At 54.3% G+C, this 19258-nt stretch overlaps 1 protein-coding gene across 1 annotated transcript in view; it reads right to left on the minus strand.

Moving 5' to 3' along the window:
• PLXND1 (plexin D1) overlaps nt 1–19258 on the minus strand; it is an 83858-nt gene continuing 64600 nt past the window's right edge. Inside the window, exons 26-36 of the mRNA XM_075713815.1 lie at nt 16013–16159; nt 13766–13922; nt 12523–12626; nt 11390–11453; nt 9470–9504; nt 7602–7706; nt 6636–6799; nt 5032–5179; nt 1802–1942; nt 790–864; nt 1–117 (exon numbers count right to left, since the gene is read on the minus strand). Coding sequence (XP_075569930.1) covers nt 1–117; nt 790–864; nt 1802–1942; nt 5032–5179; nt 6636–6799; nt 7602–7706; nt 9470–9504; nt 11390–11453; nt 12523–12626; nt 13766–13922; nt 16013–16159 — 1257 coding nt within the window. The remainder of the gene's footprint in view (nt 118–789; nt 865–1801; nt 1943–5031; nt 5180–6635; nt 6800–7601; nt 7707–9469; nt 9505–11389; nt 11454–12522; nt 12627–13765; nt 13923–16012; nt 16160–19258) is intronic.

The following is a 19258-nucleotide window of genomic DNA, read 5'->3' on the forward strand; positions in this document are numbered from 1 at the left end:
CTAGGCTTCGCTGCAGCACTCGTAGATGTTATCCTCCATGAGCGCAATCACTTGCTCAAACTTGTGCTGGAGCTGGGTGCGCTTCGTCGTGGGGTTGGCGTCCAGGGCAGCCACGATCTGCGGGAGAGGCGGGCAGGTGGGCGGCCGAGGCACTGCGGGATGCGGTGCCCACCCGCCAGCCCAGCTCCCCCCGCCAGCCCTGTTGAGCCTGAATCCCAGCCAGACCTCCGACGGGGAGAGCCCACCCTGCCCCATAGCCCCTGCGCTCTCGCACCCCAGCACCCTCCGGCTGCTCCAGGGCTCAGCCGAGTCCCTGGGCGGAGGGTGGGAGAGGAGGAGAATGCAGCCGAAAACCATTGAAGCTCACGGCGCAGAGCTAGCCTGCAGCGCAGGGGTGCGGGGGTCAGGAGCCAGCCAGGGCGGGTGCCTCAGCTGGGGCAGTGGGTGTCAGGTTATTTTGGGTGTGGACTGTATCAGCCTGCTCTGCCCTCCTGAAAGCATCTGTGGGTCTACGTATCGGGCAGCCCTGCTTCAGTCCGGCCCAGCCAAACGCTGTTAAAGTCAGCCAGGAATAGCTGGCCTTCTCTTCCAAGAAGTCGTCTGCCAAGGGATAGGAGAGCAGGTGCATCTGTGTGTGCATGTATTACATATGTGCGTGGGATTATGCAAAACCCACTAATCCTGTTTCTGTGGGACTGGATGCAGGCGCCTGACCGCTCAGTTACAACATGCCGCTTGTTATTCCCTCCACAGGTACGATGGGGCTTGAGTGCAGCTGAACCCACTTACCTGGGAGCGGTATCTCTTGGCGTATTTGTATATCTCAGCCATGGCGACGTTGGTGTTGAATTCGTTCCGGTATTTCTTTATAAAAGACAGAACAAAGAGAAATATTAATGTGATGCAGCAAGCGAGTCCAAGCCTAATCAGCAGGCATTAACTGGATTAAAAGAAGGTTTTGCCTGGATATTTTTGTTACCGTTGCATTGATGCAGATGGACTTTTGACTTACTTTAAGGAAGGTGCATTTTCTTACATCAGAAATGGTCTCGGGCTTTTTAAAGCCAGCCTTAAATGCCCACACTTGATAGCACTGTTTACCCCTCCGTGCTCAAAGCCATTTCAAAGGATAGGGCTGGGCAGAGGAATGACAGAAAAAAAACCCCACTCAGTGGCTGAAGCTAAAACGCCGTGGGGAGATGGTCAGATTTGGAGGAAGCTGTGGCGCATCGCTGGCAGCAGTCGGATCCGGAGCGTGGCCGCCAGCTCCTGTAGCTGGTATCAGGGCCGGCATCCCGCGCCCGGGCCGGCTGCCAGGGCCGGCTGCCAGTGGCTGCCGGGGACCAGGGGCCGGCCCTGGCAGTGGCGCCTGGGGGGCCAGCTGGCCGGGGGGCTGCGGGACTGCGCAGAGCCTTTTCCAAACTTCCCGGCTCTTTGGCACCGGATTTCGCTTTCAACTCCCAGCGGTGCCAAAGCTAGTTAGGTTCAAGCTAACTCGTGGGTGTTTACTGCAGCTCCGGCAGTAATTGAAGATTCTTGGAATTAGGTCAGATGAAGTTTGTGCGTGGAAGTTTGAGGCAAAATATCCTTTCTTGTTTGCTCCTTCCATCATCTAAGCAGTAGCTGATTGCAGCCTATCCGCATCCCCTGCCGCTCCCAGACTCCGGCTGGCAGCCAGAGCAGAGGAGGCTGGGTGCTCCTCAATTTGGCAGGGCACCGAGCCTGCGGACCCGACCCCATCCCCGGCACGGGGGCTCCGGCCGAGCCCCCGCTCCACCCGCTGCAGCCCCGCGCGTCTTACCCGCGACTCCTCTGCGAGGTGGGCGTTCATTTCCTGCTCGCTGAGCGGGGGCATGTCGTGGATCTGCTTGTAGTATCGCTGCACTATCTTCCTATACTCGGGGATCTCCTTGGCGTACAGTAGCTTATTGGTTGGGGAGTCCTAGAGCGAGATACCGAAATCAGACACTGTATTGTTCCTGGCTGAAAACTTCTTACCCTGTTTGTCTGACCAAAGTGCTACCATCAGACACGGACTTCAGCTACAGCTGGGTTCAGGAAACAGCTACGTCTTTGGTCTTGGCTTTACACAGACAGGCGCGCGGTGGGACGGCACAAAACAGCTAATGACGGAGGCGCTTGCTCAAGCACATCGAGGTGCTGCAGACAGGTACCACCCACCTGCGGAGCCACAGCACTGTCCCTCTGCCCTTCTTCCTAGCACGAGCTAAGCGTTTGTTAGCTACACTGCCAGCGAAGGTGGTCTATATGAATGTGTTTGAATTTGCAGGAAGGGCCAGCCAAAAAAAGCATGCGCAGGGTCAGGCGAGGTGGCTTGCTGCCAGGTGATGCTCTGCAGATGATCTAGCACAACTGTGTTGGATAAAACACTTGTGCTCTGTGGTTCTGCATGTGGAAATTGGTAATAAGGGAAGGGCTTCTGCATGCATTTAGTCAGGTCTCTTGAGCAGCCAGCTTAATTTAAACTGAAGAACAAAGCGCTCTTACAGGCTGAACTTTGTCGGTTGAAATGTTGCTCTTGGATTTTTCATGTAGCTTTGATTTATTTTGCATTGGCTAACCTGGCCTTCCTGGCCTATATTGAGTGCATGTAAAGTAATTAACAGAAAATACCGAGTTCTCTTGATTAATGTCAGCTTGGACAAAGCAGTCTTAACCTCCCAGCCACACAATCGGGTTGTACCAGTGAAGGCATCACCCTGCCTGCACTCCTTGCAAAAACAAGCATGAATGATTTTAACCTCGAGGCAATCCTGCCCTGCTGATATCATTACCCCAGGAATGAACTTGGCTGACTGGCCTTGCGTTGCATCCCGAGGGGAAACAGCCCCAGGCTCGGGGACACAGAGGGGAGTAAGATCAAGGCGTCCCGCCGCCCCGGCACGGGAGTGCGGGACTGCTCCCTGATGCTCCGACAGGTGGAGAGGGGCAGGGGGGTCTTTGGAGGAGACAAGCATGGCAGGGCCCGAGCCATGGAGACAGCATCTTCAGCTCTATCGGGCAGTAAACAAGGAAGCCCGGGGTAACTGCAATCTGCTGCTGCAATATGGAGCGCGGCTACTGCTGCAGGAGAAATGGGAAATGGGCACCAGGCTGTGGCACCAGATCCCACAGCAGTTTATTTTCAAACCCAATGACAAGGCATTACAGGAATATAGCCAAGTTACAGAGCCTGCTCACAAAGCTTTTTTTTTTTTTTTTTTCCTCTTGGAAAAACAAAAGAAACCCATTCTGCCTCCTTTTTAAGTTATTTTTTAATTTGTGTCTGATTTGTCTGTATTATATAGAGACGGGTACTGATTTATTAACTGCTTGCACACTGTAGCTGTACGGAATCTGAGTCTGCTCTCGCATTTGCAGTATCGAGAGCAAAATGCTGAAACCAGGGGAAGAATCCAGCCTGGAAATCATTCAGTGATATACTGGGTGTATATGCAAGCTGATTTTTACGCTGAGGATTTCTTCTTCCCACATTACTCAACAATTCCTTCACTTATGCTATTGTATTCCTCAAAAATGTTTCCATCTGCTGTCTGACTCCAGCTGACCCTTCTTCCCCTCATCCACCGCTTGACAAGGACAAATGGTAGGTGTTTTGTAACACATGCAAAGAAAAGTCCAAAACCCAAACAAACAAAAAATCAAGCGCTCATTAGATCTTCCTCCAGTATTAACCTCTCCCAGTGAGGGCTTCCTGTGGCTCTCAGGCGGGGGACGCACTGAGCAGCGCCCGGCTCCCGCCCCGCTCTCCGTAGGGTCCCCTCTACGTCACACACCGCGCTGCCGCCAGCCCCTGGGGCGGGGGGGCGGCGGGGGACCATTTACAGCATTTCTTAATAAACCTTATTTATGTCGGGAAGTTTCAAATGTCAGCACCGCGCTCAGCCAAACCAGTGGGAGAAGAGAAAACATGCGCGCTGGACGTCTCGCTGCCTCGCAGCCCTGCAGGATGGCTGCGTGGGAGCCCGATGGTGGGAGAGGAGACGTGGCCCGTGCAGCCTCGCGTCTGCTCAGGGCGGGCGAAGCTTTCCAGGCGGGCGCGCCGGGCCTGCCGGGCTCTGACCATGTGCCAGAGGCGGCCAGCGTGCGATGGAGACGCTGCCGCCGGCGGGGAGCACCGACGGCTCTGCGGCAGCGCCCGCCAAGTGCCTCCCAGGTGCCGAGGGATGGTGTCAGCGGGATGGCCCTGCGCGGTCCCCACTCCTCCAGCGGGCCAGGCCAGGGCTGTGCAGCACACACCACGGTCACGAAGGCTCGGCTTGCCCCCTGAGCTTCTCACGGCTCTCCCAGGAGACAGGCTGCGCAGAAACGACTGACGGCGGTGATTAAAGCTTCACCTGAAGCTACGTCATTTTCCATCCCGCCACTGGGAGTTTGTATCATCCCTCAGCTGCTGCTACGGGATTGCTATGCCAATGCTGTCCCCTAAACCAGTCCTGACTGAGGGAGCTGGGCTCCCGTGCTGAGTCTGCCCGTGCCTGTGCCCAGAGCAGAGCTGACACCTGCCGCCTTGGCACATTACACCCCTGCCCGAGCCAACAACAGAGAATATTCCTCTGCTCACGCACCAGCTCAGCCCCGTCGGGAAGCGTTAGGGACACTGTGCTACGCTGGGTGCTCTCCTGCGACGGCAGGACCGCTCTGGGCAACACCAAGCATGCAAGCCAGCGGCTGGGTCTCCCTCCATCCTCCGAGCCTTCCAGGCTGGGGCCTTGCCCTTGCTCCATCCTGCCTGTGACCGCGTGTTCCCACCCCCTGACCGCTCTTGGTGACAGAGGGGGTGCACATTTCGAGCTCAAGCCTGAACAAAGTGGTGGGAAGGGAAGGGAAGGGGAGAACTCATCCTTGGAATCAGCCAAAACTCAAGTGCATGAACGGGAGCAAGCGGCTCCCAGCCAGCCCCGCTGCTGGGGGAGGCCGGACTGGGTACCCTCTGACGGTCCTGTCCCACCCGTACCGGTCTGTGTCTATGACTGCCCGAGCAGGAGTGAGGTGTCCTCGCGGCGGTACCTTGCCAAGCTGCAGGTCAGACAGGGAGCAGGCGTCAATGAAGGCCTGGGCTATCACAGAGAGACAGGCGTCGATGTGGTCTGTCTTGTCAACGTCGAAGACGAACTGGGGGTTCTTCAGGATGTTGACCCAAAACCTCAGAGGTAAGCTGCGAGGGAAACAAGCCAAGAACACACACCAGGTGAATTTTTGTACTCCAGAGGGAGAGGGGAGGAAATGCAGGAAAGATGATGATAGAAAGTGAGGAGGAAAAAAAAAAAAATGAGGAGCCAGGTTGTGCTATTTCATCACATCCTGGTAGCATACGGCTGGAGGGGCAGGCACACATCTTCACCCTGAAGAGACGTTTCTTCAGGCTGAAGCATGCGGCACGAGCAGGAGCCTTCATGCCCAGCCTTGTCTAGGCAAGCGTGTACCCTTGCTCCTTCTGCAGCTCTCTGAGCCAGCTGCGGTCCAGGAGACACTGGCAGGGCTGCCTGCATGGGGCTGTCGGATCAGGCTTCCCCACTTGCTCATTTTTGTGGCAATGGTGTCAGCTCCTTTTCCTTCTTCCCCAACAGTAACTGTCATCTGGTTCTGATGGTAGGCCTGGCCCCGTGAAATGCATTTCATGTGCCTTTTTTTCTGCTTTCTCATAATTTTCTCCTCCAGTTATTTCACTGCTCATTTGGCCACAACACAGTTTCAGTATATCGCTCGCCCCTTCTACCACCCCTCCTCAGCAGCTGAGGAGTGAAAGCCGCTATAAGTCTTTGCTCTACTAGCAATTAAAGGTAATGAAGGGTAAGCAAATCTGCAGCTCAATGGTTGTGTCTGCATGCCTGCTATCCCAGCCAAATTTGTTTTTAATTTTCACATGTTGGGCTGGAAACAGTTACTGTTCCTGCAGCCTCAGAAGCACTGAGCTGCTCCTCGATGCTCCCTCCAAGCTCCCTGCTCTCCCTGGTTAAATCTCCAGGTTTCTCCCCTGCTCTACTTCCCCGCTCTGCTTTGGCTGCTCCACCCCATTCCTGCTGCTCATCACATCCCTCAGCACCGCTCCCGGCTGGTCCCCGGCGCGGTCCCCGGCAGCATGCTACTGTCACAGCACCCGCTCCCGGAATCCCGTGGAGTCTCAGCTTGGTTACTTATCTCAGAGATAAGTCAGGAAAAGTGCCCCCAAGGGCTGAAAAGCTAGAAAGCAAATGAAAGGGAGCCAAATATCCTGGTTTTAAAATCTCCATGATGTTTTAAGACCTGACATGATTTTAGACTCTGTCTCAGATCTCCAGTGCTTGGAGCTAACACCATTGCTGTCTCCCGTTATCCCGTCCTTCTGTTTCTCCTTTAATTATTTGTACTAGCGTGCCAGTTCGTTCTGCCCTTTATCTGCCTATGCCTCCTCTTCCAGCTTGCTGTTCCCCTGAGCTCTGTGTTTGTTCAAAGCTCTCCAAGCCTGTGTTTGGACTCATCTTTCGCCGCCCCCTCCACCACCCCTCCTGCTTTCCAAGTCCCTCTTCTACTCTTAGCAACCTAATGATCAGTCCAGGACACCAAGGCTTTGCAAGCTGCTGCTCCTGAGAGATGGAAGGAAGGAAAGAGAGAAGAGATTTCCTCTTCCAAACCTGTTGGTCTTCCAGATGTGTATAGTGTCAGGGTCTGTGATCCCTCTTTTCTCTGCTTGCTCCTCTAGGAAGTCAAAGAAATACTTCACGGCCACAGGTGGTCTGTCATCTCGGATACTGAGAATGGCTTTGAACAAGTCGTCCAGGAACTTCTGCAGCGTGCCCTGCGGGACAAGCGCACACGATGGAGACTGGGGAAAGCAGCAGCACTCGAGCCCAGGAAAACAGCGTGAGGGGCTGAGACTGCTGCGCACAAGGGGAAATGGTTTGCTGCCAGTTGGATAAATCAGAAGAGAAAGGGGATGCTGAAGCAGGGAAGGAAAGGTTTGTTTGTGCATAGCGATATAATTAGCTTGCATTTGGGTTTAATTTCTTTTGGCATCGAGATTTTCAGTCTTACTGCTAGGATCTCACATCTGTGATTGTTCTGCACAGTAAATACAAAGAAGACTAGAGACTGCTGGCCATTCTTGTGATCTCTGCTCCAGTGAGGCATCATGCTGGGATTAAAGATGGGCTGGGAGCCCAACTGCTGGAGCTGAGCACTTGCAGAGAGTGGGGAAGTTCAAATCTGAATTAAGATCGCACAGACATTCCCCCTGCTCCCAGAGCTGAGCATCTCCATCTCATTTCCCAGCAGGATCTCTCGCTGGGGTTCAGGTCTAAACTGCGCATCATGAGCCCTGAGGCGGTCAGCATCCCTTTGATGTGCACAGACCCCAGACCAGCCCCAGGAGATCGTGTGGGGCTTCGCGCAGCAGCGCTGCTGCTCAGAGGGCGAGCTGGAAAGCTGGAGGGAACGCTGGGCAGTGTTGCTAAACACACTCCAGCCATCCAGGACACGAGAGTCCCACTGCCTCTCGAGAGCGACCGGCCCCGCGGTGCTCCTTCCCTAGAGCAGGCTTCCTGCTGCAGACCCCAAACAATAATTCCACCTGCCGCAAACGAGCGTGTCCTGTCGCCTACCTTTGTGGAGAGCAGCCTGGTCAGGTAGATCTCCGGTAGCACCTTCTTCCGATGGCTCTGTCTGTGGGACTTCTTGTGTTCAACTGATTCATCGGTTGGGAGAACCTGGTTCGATATAAAACACATGTTCAGAGCGCTCCTCTCTGGAAGTGTCACACTGAATTTTCCTTTAAGTATAGAATTTCAACTGCATATAAAATTCAATTAAAAAGCAGTTACCATCTTATAAATACACCCTTATATGGCTTTAAAAAAGTGATTCATAAGACCCGGTTTTTCTAACATTTGTTTCTCTTGCGCTCTTTATTGCCTCTCTCAAGCTAGACAAAGAAAATGAAACAATCAATCTCACTTTGCATGCTAGTCTGCTCGCCTTCCTGGTCTCTGTACAGTACTCCTGTGTGGCTGCAGTTTAGGCTCCCAGAAGCAACGCGCAAGGCTTCTGCGGAAACCAGCTTTTCTTAGATTTGGAAAAAGTGCAAGAACAATCAGCCAATATTCCTACCCTGTCTTTTTAAAAACAGAAATAAATATTCCACTGGTCCAGTCAGATAATTACTGCTCTATAATGACCTAGCAAGCCATTTAAGTCCATCTTGGCAGTGTTTCACATGTGTACATTTGGTTTCCCGTCCCTTCTCCCTCCTTGCGCTGCGTGTATGTGTGTGTGTGCACGTGCGTACATGCACTGTGTGTTTGTACTCTACTGGAGCACGGAAACTTTAGCAGAGGGGAGAAAAAAAAAAAAATCAGGCTATAAAATATTGTTGTTGTCCATAACACTTTTTTTCATAACAGCTTTTAGCAACGTTTAGCACTTCATACTTCCAGCGTGGCGCACAAGCAGGAACTAATAAATCTCCCCAGCCCTGGGAAGCGGGCGGCGTGCCAGGAGCTCCCGGTAGGTGACTTGACCAAGGCTGCGTGGGGTGCTACCGGCAGCGCTGCGCCGTGCTCCGACCGCGCTCCTGAAGCCTCTGTGGCTGCTGGCAGCTAGATCAGGCACAACAATTACTTTGCCATCCTGGTAATTTTTTATTATGTCCCATAGTACTAAAGCTTGTCTACAGATAACCTTTCTGCAGCTCTTTGAGACCCTCTGAAGAAAACTAACGAGCCCTGATCCAGCTTGTTCATCACATCTGACGTTCCAGCCCACAGAGATGAATTAGGTTAATACCAGCAAGGCTGAGAAGATTTTCCCCTCTTTTATCACATACACGGAAAAAAAAAGGACCCATAGACTTAACTGCAGGAGAGACGAGGGACTGCTGCGCACGCACAGCCGGACTGGTCACCTCTTTGCTGCCAGCGCTTTCCGGGCTGCTGCCTTCCAGGGGGACGTCTCCCCGACAGCCAGCCCGGCAGCAGAGGACAACCGGGCCCCGCTGCCCGGCCGAGCGAACACCACAGCCCAGGGCCTCCTGCCCCAGCGCGGCAGGGACCGGCTGCTGCCGGAGACGAAACAGCCTGCTTGGCCCGTTTGCAGGGACGAAAGCAACAGCTTCCATTCTCTGCTAACGGGCAGCCATCATAAGGGCGAAACGTGTCGAAATACACAGGAGAGTAGATGGGCACCCCTCCACTGCTGCAAGGAGCGCTCCTCCAGCCGGGCTGGACCATGCTGCCTGCCTGCACTCCGCCAGCGTCCCTGCTGTCACGGCAGCAGGAGAGGCGCGGGGGAGCGGTGGCCAGCGCTGTGCCACCGTTGTGGCACCGGCACGCCGGTGCCGCGCCGCAGAGTGCGTGTCCTGGCGCATCGGCTCTGCTCCCCAGCAGCGCTGCGCTGGGAGGGCAGGAGGGGAGAGCGGCCCCCGGCCCCCCGCCACGCAGCCACCAGACTCCGTAGCCAGGAGTGGGACACTTACCAAGTGGAAGTACTTCTCCGTGTCCAAATCCTTCACTGTGAAGAAGAAGAAAGAGAGACAGAGCGGCTCAGTCGGGGGACCCAAACCAAAACCCGCCTCCACAGATGCCCTCCACGTCAGGAGGCGTTGTGCTTTCCCCGAGAACCCCAACACTGAGCTGGCGTTCCCACCCCAAGTGACCTCAGCATTTTTCTTTGTTTTGGGGTTGTTTATTGCCTTCTGGGGCACGCGGCAAGTACCTCAGAAGTACTTTAAGGACAACTTGAGGTCTCCCAAGGGGTGTTTTAAGGGGGACCAAAGAGGGCACGAGAGCAGGATCAGCACAGGGGCACTCCTGCATCGTGATGCCCCGCGATGCCCTGTGATGCCCCGCCATGCCCCGCAGCCGCATGCCCTGGGCCATCTCCCCGCCTCCTCATCGGGGCAGCTGAGCCCCAAGCAGCCCCTTGCTCCAGCGGGCGAAAGGACTCCCACTGCAGAGACAGGCTCAGTGCGGGCGGCCTGGAGACGGGGCTTGAAACTCCTTGTTCAATGTGAATTTTTGTCTCCCATCGTCTGTTTTGACTCTCCGCACAGCCTGAAACCTAGAAATATGCTGGCAAGAAACTGAACATGCGTAATGGGGAGGGAAAGGGCTTTTCCAATTAAGTGGTTTCAGATCCTTCCTTTTTTTCACTTTGTTAGCACAGATTGAATGCAAACCTCTAATGAGGATGTGAGAAGGAAGGTGCAACACCTCTGTCTCAAGGGCTGGGAAAGCACTCAGCACCCCAGCAAGCAGAGAGAGGAGGATACCAGATAACACATTTTTAAAGCAAAACCAGAAGCATGACACTTACATATCCCACAATGTGTATATCAGAAATGTGTACTTCCCAGATCTCCTTCATTTCTCCTAGAGAAGGAAAAGCGGGCACCAACCCCCACTTTTGCACGTGACATAGACAAGCCTTAAAGTTAGAAGGGGTGTGGAAGCCGCCCACTCCGCAGGATCAGTCCCAGACTCCTGGGGATCTGCGACCTCTCCAGTGGCTGCTGCAGCTTGGACCTGCTGCCCGTGCCCCGCTCCAGCGGGAGCTCCCTGCCTGCGCCTGGGGAAGGGGCAGCGCGCAGCCCGGCCACAGGCGTGCAGGGATGGGCGGCGGCGGGCAGGGTATTCAGCAGCGCTGACGTGGATGTCCTCGTGCCGAGGCCATCACAATCGCAGCCGGCTGTGGGCCAGCGTGCCTGCTCTGCCCACGCCCTGCAGAAGCCCTGCTCCCAGCTCCTCACACCCCCCTTCCCCCCGGGTGCTGGCTGCGGTTCAGGCAATGCCACCACGCACGGCAGTCATTGAAGCTCTACGTGTCTCCAGTCCGCCTGTCTGTCTCGCCGTCAGTCCCACCTGGGACAGCTGCACTGCCGCTGCCTGCAAGGCAGGGCTCAGAGCTGCAGTCCCTGCGGGGAGCATGGGCACGTCGCTCAGCCATAGCAAGGGGGAACCCTGCGGGAAGGAGGGAGGTGCATCTCCTGCAGCTCCACGGCTATCTCTGCCCCAAATGCATGCTACAGCGTGGGCAGAGGGGGTTTTCAGGAGAGCAGTGGAGACCCTGCAGGACCCGCAGGGCTGCCTGAGCATGTCCCGGGCTGCCGGCTGGCCAGCTCGCTTGTGGTGGCAGTCCCAGTCTGTGCTCAGTGTCTTCCCTGGCACAAAGGTGGCCCGACCGATGCCCAGCTCTGCCCAACACGCCACTACGAAAGGGTGCTCTACAAGCGCTGGTAAAATCAGAGCCAGCCCTGCATGGGCTAACATCACACCCCAACGTCCAGGCAAAGGGGCTGGCAGCTGGCTCTCAGCATCCCTGGCCAGAGACACCCCTCTAAAAACACAAGTGTTTCTGTCCAGTCACCAGCAACAGGGGAAGAGAAGTGAGACATTACCTCTGCTCAGCGTGGTGTCCTTCTTGTCCGACAAACTCATGGCCAGTGACGCCCCTTCGGGGATCTGCGGAGGAAGGGAAGAGCAGATATCAATGACAGGGGCATTAATGGTGCCTCCCACAGAGCTGGGGATGGCCCCGGGGAGATCCCGGGAGCTGGGGGATGCTGGTGCCATCGCTGCTCTGCCACAAACATCCTCTGCGCCTGCCCTGCCCCTGCTCCCCGGCTTGGAAACTGGCAGTAATGGCACTGCTCTGCGTAGAAAGGGTTTTTTAAATGCAAATACGAGATAGTGAGGTTCTCAACTCCGATGGGAATCAGGCAAACACCCGTATCCAAGATACATTTTTGGATGTCGATGCCAGGTAATTCGAAGAGGAAAGAGTGTCAGCTGTGCAGATGCTGTTTTGCCTTTCCCCAGAAGGGGAGAAGGAATCCGGCCCCAGCCCGGACCCGCGGGGCTGGTCCTACCTCCCTATGCTGCGGCTCCGGCTCTCTGCGCAGCGGGGCACCATGCCAGCAGTGGGGCTCTGCGGCACGGCTGTTACCCAAATAATAATATTAATAGGTACTCAGCTCTGTTTTTGATTTTCCATGCACTGTTACAGACCATTGAGGATTATGCTCCCAGGCATACCAGGGAATATAGAAATCATGTAAGAATTTCTGGTTTCATTTAATTTTAAAAGGAAAAACGGTCAAGAAAACAATTTGATTCGCCACATTTCCCCACATTTTTGGCCTCTGATCCTTGATGGCATCCCTAGCCCCTGCTCTCAGGGCAGGCAGCAACAATTGTGCCAGTGATTTCAGCAGGAGCACAGATCAAGAGCAGAATGATACTAATCAGCCAAGCCAGTGGCCGTTGGGAATAGGATCTTTTTTTCCTCCTCTTTCTGTTGTCAGTAATAACTTGTTTTGCATGAAGAGTGTTTAATTAGTTTCAGTGTGTTGCAATATTAACGAGCTTCTCGCCAGGGCAGATGTCTATTCCCCGGAAGCTCTCACGGAGCTATGGCAACCTCCCTGCTTGTTCCTGATGATCCTGTTTTTGGAGGGGGAACCGCAGCTCGCCCCTGAGGCCAGGCAGGCTCCAAGGAAGCAAAGCTTTCCTGCAGCACCGGCAGGTTTACCTTGTAATGTGCTAATGTGTTGAGTTTCTTCCTGCCGTCCTCCACCACCGAGGTGTCATCAAGGTCCCGGAGGATGTAGCTGTCGGTGCTGGTGGCGAACCACTCTGAATGGAGAGGGGAGAAGTGAGACACCAGCCCGAAGGAGGCACATGCAGCGGGGCCCGGGGCTCCGGGGATGGGTCACGCAGCGCTCAGGAGCTGCACAGCCCCGCTGCCAAGGCCCCCGGGGCTCTGTGAAACCAGAGCAGATGTTCAGCAATGGCCTCCAGGGTCAGCCCCTGGAGTGGGGATTTCCAGACTAGAGCGGACCTGGATGGAGCTGAGAGAGGTGACAAAGGCTCCGCTCGGAAAGACAGGGAGGAGCACGTCTCCCCCTTCCCCTCTCACCCCTGAGGGCCGTGTGGGACCTGCCTTGTGGAGCACCAGGCAGGTGAGATGCTGCGTGGCGCGCACGTGGCCACCGCAGGTCGGCGGTGGCTCCCCGCAGGGCAGACCTGGCCATCTAACGGTTGGACTTGACGATCTTAAAGGTCTTTTCCAACCTAAACGATTCTATGATTCTATCTACCCGGGACCGGGGGACACACCATGCGTGCCAGCTGAGAGGAGCGGGGCTCCGTCGCCGCTCCAGCCCAGGGCGTTCTCCTACAGAGACTCCCTCTGGCACTGACTACACTGAACGTCGTGCCTTGCGACTGCTGCCAGCCGGGGAGCGTCTCCATGGCCCGCTGCGTGGCACGGAGGCACCGCAGACAGCATAGGTTCCTCTTGCCAGCATTGGGCTTGGATCCTTCTTGAATTTGGGGATAGGAAGTTGGCCACTGGTAGATAAAGGACAGATCTGAATCTATGGCAGGACAGGAGTCCATGGGCTCAATTACAGCTGCTTTTGGAGAGACATGTATTAACAAGGCATGTCCAGGCTCCGGGCTGTTTCAGAGGGCACCTGTTCTGGGGTTAAGACTATAGGCTTTAACGGGTGCAAGTCCAAGCATCCCTCTGCTCAACTTGGGCTTTCCTAAAGCTTCTTTCCAGTTTACAAGGCTCCCTCCCGCCCACCAGGATCTGGTCCCATCACTCATTCCTGAAGACCATCCTCAGGAAAAGGCTGCCTTGATGCCTGCCCTCTCATCAGCGCTGCTTCACCCATTGCCCTCTGATACACACCAAGAGCTACCACGCAACATCAGGTGCTTCATCTGGTTTTATAAGGACCGGTTGGTCCAGTGCATCCGGTCCTTACCGAGGTCGACGTCTTCCACCCTTGGCCACTGGGAGTAGGGGACATTCTTGCAGAAGGCCTCTAGAATCTTCTCCTTCACTTGGCTGAGTGTGTCCGTGTCCATGGCCCTGACGCTCAGGGAGTCCATCCCACAGCCTTGGAAGGAGACGTTGAGGTTCTGCGGGCAGAGGCCGGGTTAGGGGTGACCTGCCCAGCTCTGCTGGCTCCCAAGGACGCACGCAGACTGCTGCGCCCGCACAGCTCTCGCTGGTGTGCTCTGGGCCCCGCGCTGCTGGAAATCAGGCTGAACAAATGCAGTTATCGAGGCTTTACCACGAGTGAAGGGCACTGATTTATAGCCCTCGGAGGCTGAAGGCCCGTTTGTTGACGGAGCCAGGAGGACACAGGGAGCAACACTCCACAACCTCCTTTCACGGCTGCCTTGCTAATGGGCCTTAGCCCTGACATGCAGAGACCACCGTGGGGGCGGGAGGAAAGGTCAGCCTCTGTAACCAGTCATGTCCTCAGCTCCTTGGCTCCGACCGGTGACGGATGGGACCGCCAAGGCTCATTGCTCAGCCTCTCCCTGACGCAATGGGCCGAGCTCCTTTGTTTAAACAAGCTTTAAGCACACTGCAGCCTGGGTCTGCTGCAACACCCATGTCCACCACCAGCACCACCCAATAACCTGCTTGAGAACGTACTGAACAGCGGAACAAGCAGCTGCAAGGGCTGCAGGCTGCCACGAACACCAGTTCGGACCTCAGGGATGCCCAGATACTGCTACAGTCGCAGCAGAAAGCTGCAGGGCAATGAGAGTGATTCTTGCAGGGCAATGAGAGTGATTCTTCCTATAAAAACCCCTCTCCTCTTTTGGGAGCTGCTGCCACACCAGTCAAGCGAGGAGAGGCAGAGTCCAGGTGCCTCCTCCTCTCGCAAGCTGTGCAGACCCAAACTCTACAAGCATGGCGTCTTCCTCCTGCCCAGGGGCTTTGCTCTGGGACAGCCTCAGCTCTGCCTCTGCTTGAGCCCTCCGCTCCTTGGTGTGCCTGAACCTGAGGGCAACACTGCGCCTTCATTTAGTGGTGGGAGCAACCCTGAAGCCATCTCACTGCCTGGCTGGCACGCCCAGGGCAGGAAGGTGCAGATGCCAGGAGCATTGCTTGTGCGTGAGCACAGCTGCCTCTTAGACGGACACCTGGTACATGCGAGATTTACAGCTGGGATTTCCACAGCCCAGAGATTCCTTTGCAAACACTGCTTTTAAGTATCAGGATACAGAGTCATCATCCTTGACTATGAGAACAATGTGAATGCACAGATGAAGTCCATTTTCTTTCCATAGTATTAAATGAAGATGTTTTTTCACATTGTATACTGTGCAGGTGTTTTTTAAAGCAGGGGTTCAGTTACCAGCAATGTTGGGGATTGCCGGTAAGTTAGCACCGACCCTGCATTGCTCTCCTTCCTCCAACACACCCTTTTCACTTTTGTTTCTCTCCTTGCAAACAAAGTAGGAAGCAGCCACACTTCCCCTGCCTCGACTTATGAAGTTACCACTTCTGCCGAGAAAGCTAATACTTTGCGCCCTGCTGCTAACCCCTCTTGGTCTGCGCTGTAAATTTACAGGTCAATTGGTAACAGGAATCTGCAAAGGATGCAGGGCTGGAACCTGCTCTGAGTTACGGTGATGCACATCTGGGGTAACCACTGACTTCAGTGAATCTGCTCTAGATTTATGCCAGGTAATTGAAAGCAGGATTTGACCCAGGCTCTGGAAAGGTGTCTGCTGAATTCTGTGTCAGGCACTGGAGGGAACTGAGCCCTTCACACACGCAGCCCTCGGCTGCGCTGTTCCCACAGGAGCCATTTTGCAGAACCGCTTTTCAGCACCATGCCTGTGACAGCCTGGGCAAAGCCCTCACCCCAGGGCTCAGGTCTGCAGCCAGCACCTTCCCACTGCTAGTGAAGATGCTCTTTTGCTGGGAAGGGTAAACCTGTTGCTTTAACTCTCTGAATATGGCGGAACAAATTTTCTTACCTCCCTCCACCCCTAATCTGAGGTCCTTAGGCAACCTACCACAGGACGGACATGAAAACAGTCATTACGAGCCTTTTCTGTAGTCATGTGCTTAGGCAGCGGCAAGGTGCCTGCGCAGGTGTATATTTTATGTGGTTATCGCACCTGCATGGGTACCAAATCAGCCACTTGCAGAACCACCCCGCCGGGATACGCGTCCGTCAGACCCCCAGCGTGCAGGTACTCACCCTCGGTTTTGCCTCGATGTTCTCCCTCAGGAGCCACTCCTCGTTGAGGGTGTACCTGGCTTTCCCCGTGATGGCATCGATGGACCCTTTGTTAATCTGCTGTTTGATGGCACAGATCAACAGGAAGAAGGGCTCTCCGACTGTCTCCTGGGGGAAGGCAAGAAGACCAAGTAAGCAAACGGGACCTGGTGGCGGTAACCCCTTCCAGTGGCGTGGCGGGGACAAGCTCTGCATGGACACTGAAGGCAAGCGAAAACCCTGCTGTGCCTCCACGCACCGGGAAGAGGACGGCTCCACGCCAAGCACGCGAACCCCCGGCGGGTGCTCAGTGCTGTCGCCCACCGGCATCTCTTTGAGGCTGCTCAGAAGTTTTCAGACTGGTGGCAATGTGACAGCGCAGACGGGAAAGAAGACATAACAGCCGACAACAGCCACGGGCGATTTTCGGGGAGGGTGAACTGTGACTGTCAGCACCAACATAGCCCATCCAACTCCTACAGCAAGCGCTGTAGGGCTGTGGATTGCCACCAACAGGCTGTGCCAGCATTTGCTGTCTCACGGGCAGAGTGCTCGGGTACGGCTCAGAAGGCAGGGGCATATGTGTAGCTGTGCTGAGTGGGTACGTGCATGCACAATGCTCAGCAAAATACAAATGTGCATTAATTTACATGTGAAATTACACATGAACTGCAGGGAGAATCTGGCACACTCTGGTACAGAGATGTTTCCTGCAGTCTGACAGCGCATACTATACAACGTACTGCACTCAGCAGGACAAGGATAGGGCTGATGTGCACAAAAATCCAGGCCTACAGAGATACTTGGGGCACCCAGCTTTCTGATGAAGTTATCAGCTGAACCCCTCTTTGCGCTGCCTGGTTTGCCACTGAAATCCATGGAAGAGAGCCCACTGCGTGTGCCTGTGGCTCTGGGAACTAGCGTTCATACTTCTCATACCACAGCAGAGCCCTGATCGCAGCAAAACAGAAAGGCTCAGGGTCAACAAGCTGTTCCCATGCGACAGCAAGCAAACACGCCATTTAACTCCTTACATTCATCAAACTTTGTCTTACAGGCGAGAGGTGAACTGTGACACTGCTGCAATGAAAACAAAAACATAACAGAGACCAGCTATTTGTGATGCGGTTCAGCTACGTGGTTTAATGCCAGATTTCTGAGCCACTTCTGTCTGCTACGCTGATATGCAAGTAAAACATAAGCTATTTTCTTAAGAAACTTTTCAGTACTGGAGTACATCCCATTCTCCTTAATGTTCATGTGCAATTTCCTTCCAATGAGACAAGTGCAAATTACTGCACATTTATGTACTTTCTGAGCATCACACACACCCCGCACAAACATTCCTGCCATATGAAATCCTACTCAAGACAACAGATAGTGAATGATTTTATATTTCTCAGCTAGGAGCTGCTAAATCCTGTTCAATCTGCTTCTTAATTAAGACTTGGTGATTCTTCTATTCTAATTGCCTTATAATTGCTAAAGCAATTAGTTTGATGTCAATTTTGACTCGGCTGCATTCAGCGCAGTTGACGATAAGACACTACAGCAGGGCTGTAGGTGGGCACGCACCATCTGTGCCAACAGCGCACCCGCTTTATTTTCCGAGGGCAAGTTTTTTTACGAACGCAGGGAAGCTCCTTGGGCCTTCTGCCGGGGTTTAATGACTTCCTGCAACGCTCCTTCTGAGCACGCAGCATAAAACGGGCTCAGCAGCATAGCTGCCGGTGCTGGAAATGGAGGCAGGCTTCCAGAAAGCAGAGAAAGATGTGAAGTCGTGGGGATGCAGAGAAGCTGGGGATTGTGAACAGAGTGGGGAAAGAGTCAGAAGACATAAAGAAGAGTTAGCTTCTGAGACAACAGCAGGGGATGAGGGAAGAGGCAAGGGGATGACAGTGACGCCGAGCATCCCCAGGCTGCAGTACCTGCTTTCCCCATAAAGCGACGTGCACTGTGGAGCACTGCCAAGCCGACCCGACGCAAGTGCCGACAGATCCCGATGATGGCCCTGCTACCAACAGGAACCCTTGTTTATGTCGCATGTGCGTGAGCACACAGCGGGGACAAACCCAAGGCTAAATTCAGCGCCGTGTTTTGCAGCCTGGCCCGTCCCCCCGTGGGAAGCTCTGGCCCCGGCCACGGCTCTGGCCACGGAGAGATGCGAGGGGGCTGCCAACAACTACGTGGCTGCCTCCAAAAACATAAAAAAGCGCGAGTCCTGCTGGTACAGGAGCTCTTCACGGCTTGAAAGCAGCACAGGCTGCACGGGTCGGGGCTGGCCGTGCGGCACCTTCCCGCACACGTAAAGCTCTGCTGGCAGGCGCAGCCTGGGGGAGCGGAGGGGTGGGCGTTTCGGACCCGCCGCAGTGTGCATGAGCAGGACCAGCCCCAGGACTGGCCGCATGGGAAATAACGACAGCGCTCTGCTGGCGAGATACTATTTCTGTTTGGCTTTTTGGCTTTCAGGCTCAGGAACTGTGGGATGTTATGGAAATCTGCAAAAGTGCTAATCAGACAGCAAATTTCAAAGAGGGGAAAGAAGGGCTGGCAGGCAGGGACTAGAGATAAAATGGCAAACTTGGAAACCTCAAGCATTGTTCGGAAAACTCATCTGGAAACGAATCAAAACTGTCTTTGGACTTGGCTAGTTGGGAGAAAGGAAGTTTAACTAGAAGAGATCAGTGCTGATTCAGGACAAAAAAAATACTTAAAAAAACACAGTCTGGGGCCTTTTTTCCTCCTATTGTGAATGTATTTTAATGAGACTTCATTTTCATTTTTGACTGAACTGTTACGGGCTCTTAAAGCTACCCAGGGCACTGAAATAATGCTGCAGTAATGGAAAGCACAGTACAGGCTGGCATTACTTGAACTGTTTCATGCATGATGAGTGTGGGAGGGCTTGGTTTTTATATGCTTGGAAAAAAAAAGGTTTAGAGCACAGACTGGATTCACATGTTGCTGCCCTATTAACAGGGCTGACAAGTCACTAGAGGTGTCCTCCCAGGAACATGTTACAGCCATTTCCAAAATGTCTTGGTGAGGCTGGGGTGGGAAAAGCACAGAAAACAGCTGCTTATCCCAAGTGCCTGCTAATTTTGGGATGATTATCTCTTTGCGTTCTGTGAAGAACCAAACCTCAGCTCCATCCCACATGCAAAACTTTGGGAAGCTTGGACCCAGACCTAAAAGCTGAATTCCAGGACCTTAATTTTCCTTTGACTC

Source organism: Pelecanus crispus, chromosome 7, assembly GCF_030463565.1.
Source record: "Pelecanus crispus isolate bPelCri1 chromosome 7, bPelCri1.pri, whole genome shotgun sequence".
NCBI classification, from domain to species: Eukaryota; Metazoa; Chordata; class Aves; order Pelecaniformes; family Pelecanidae; genus Pelecanus; species Pelecanus crispus.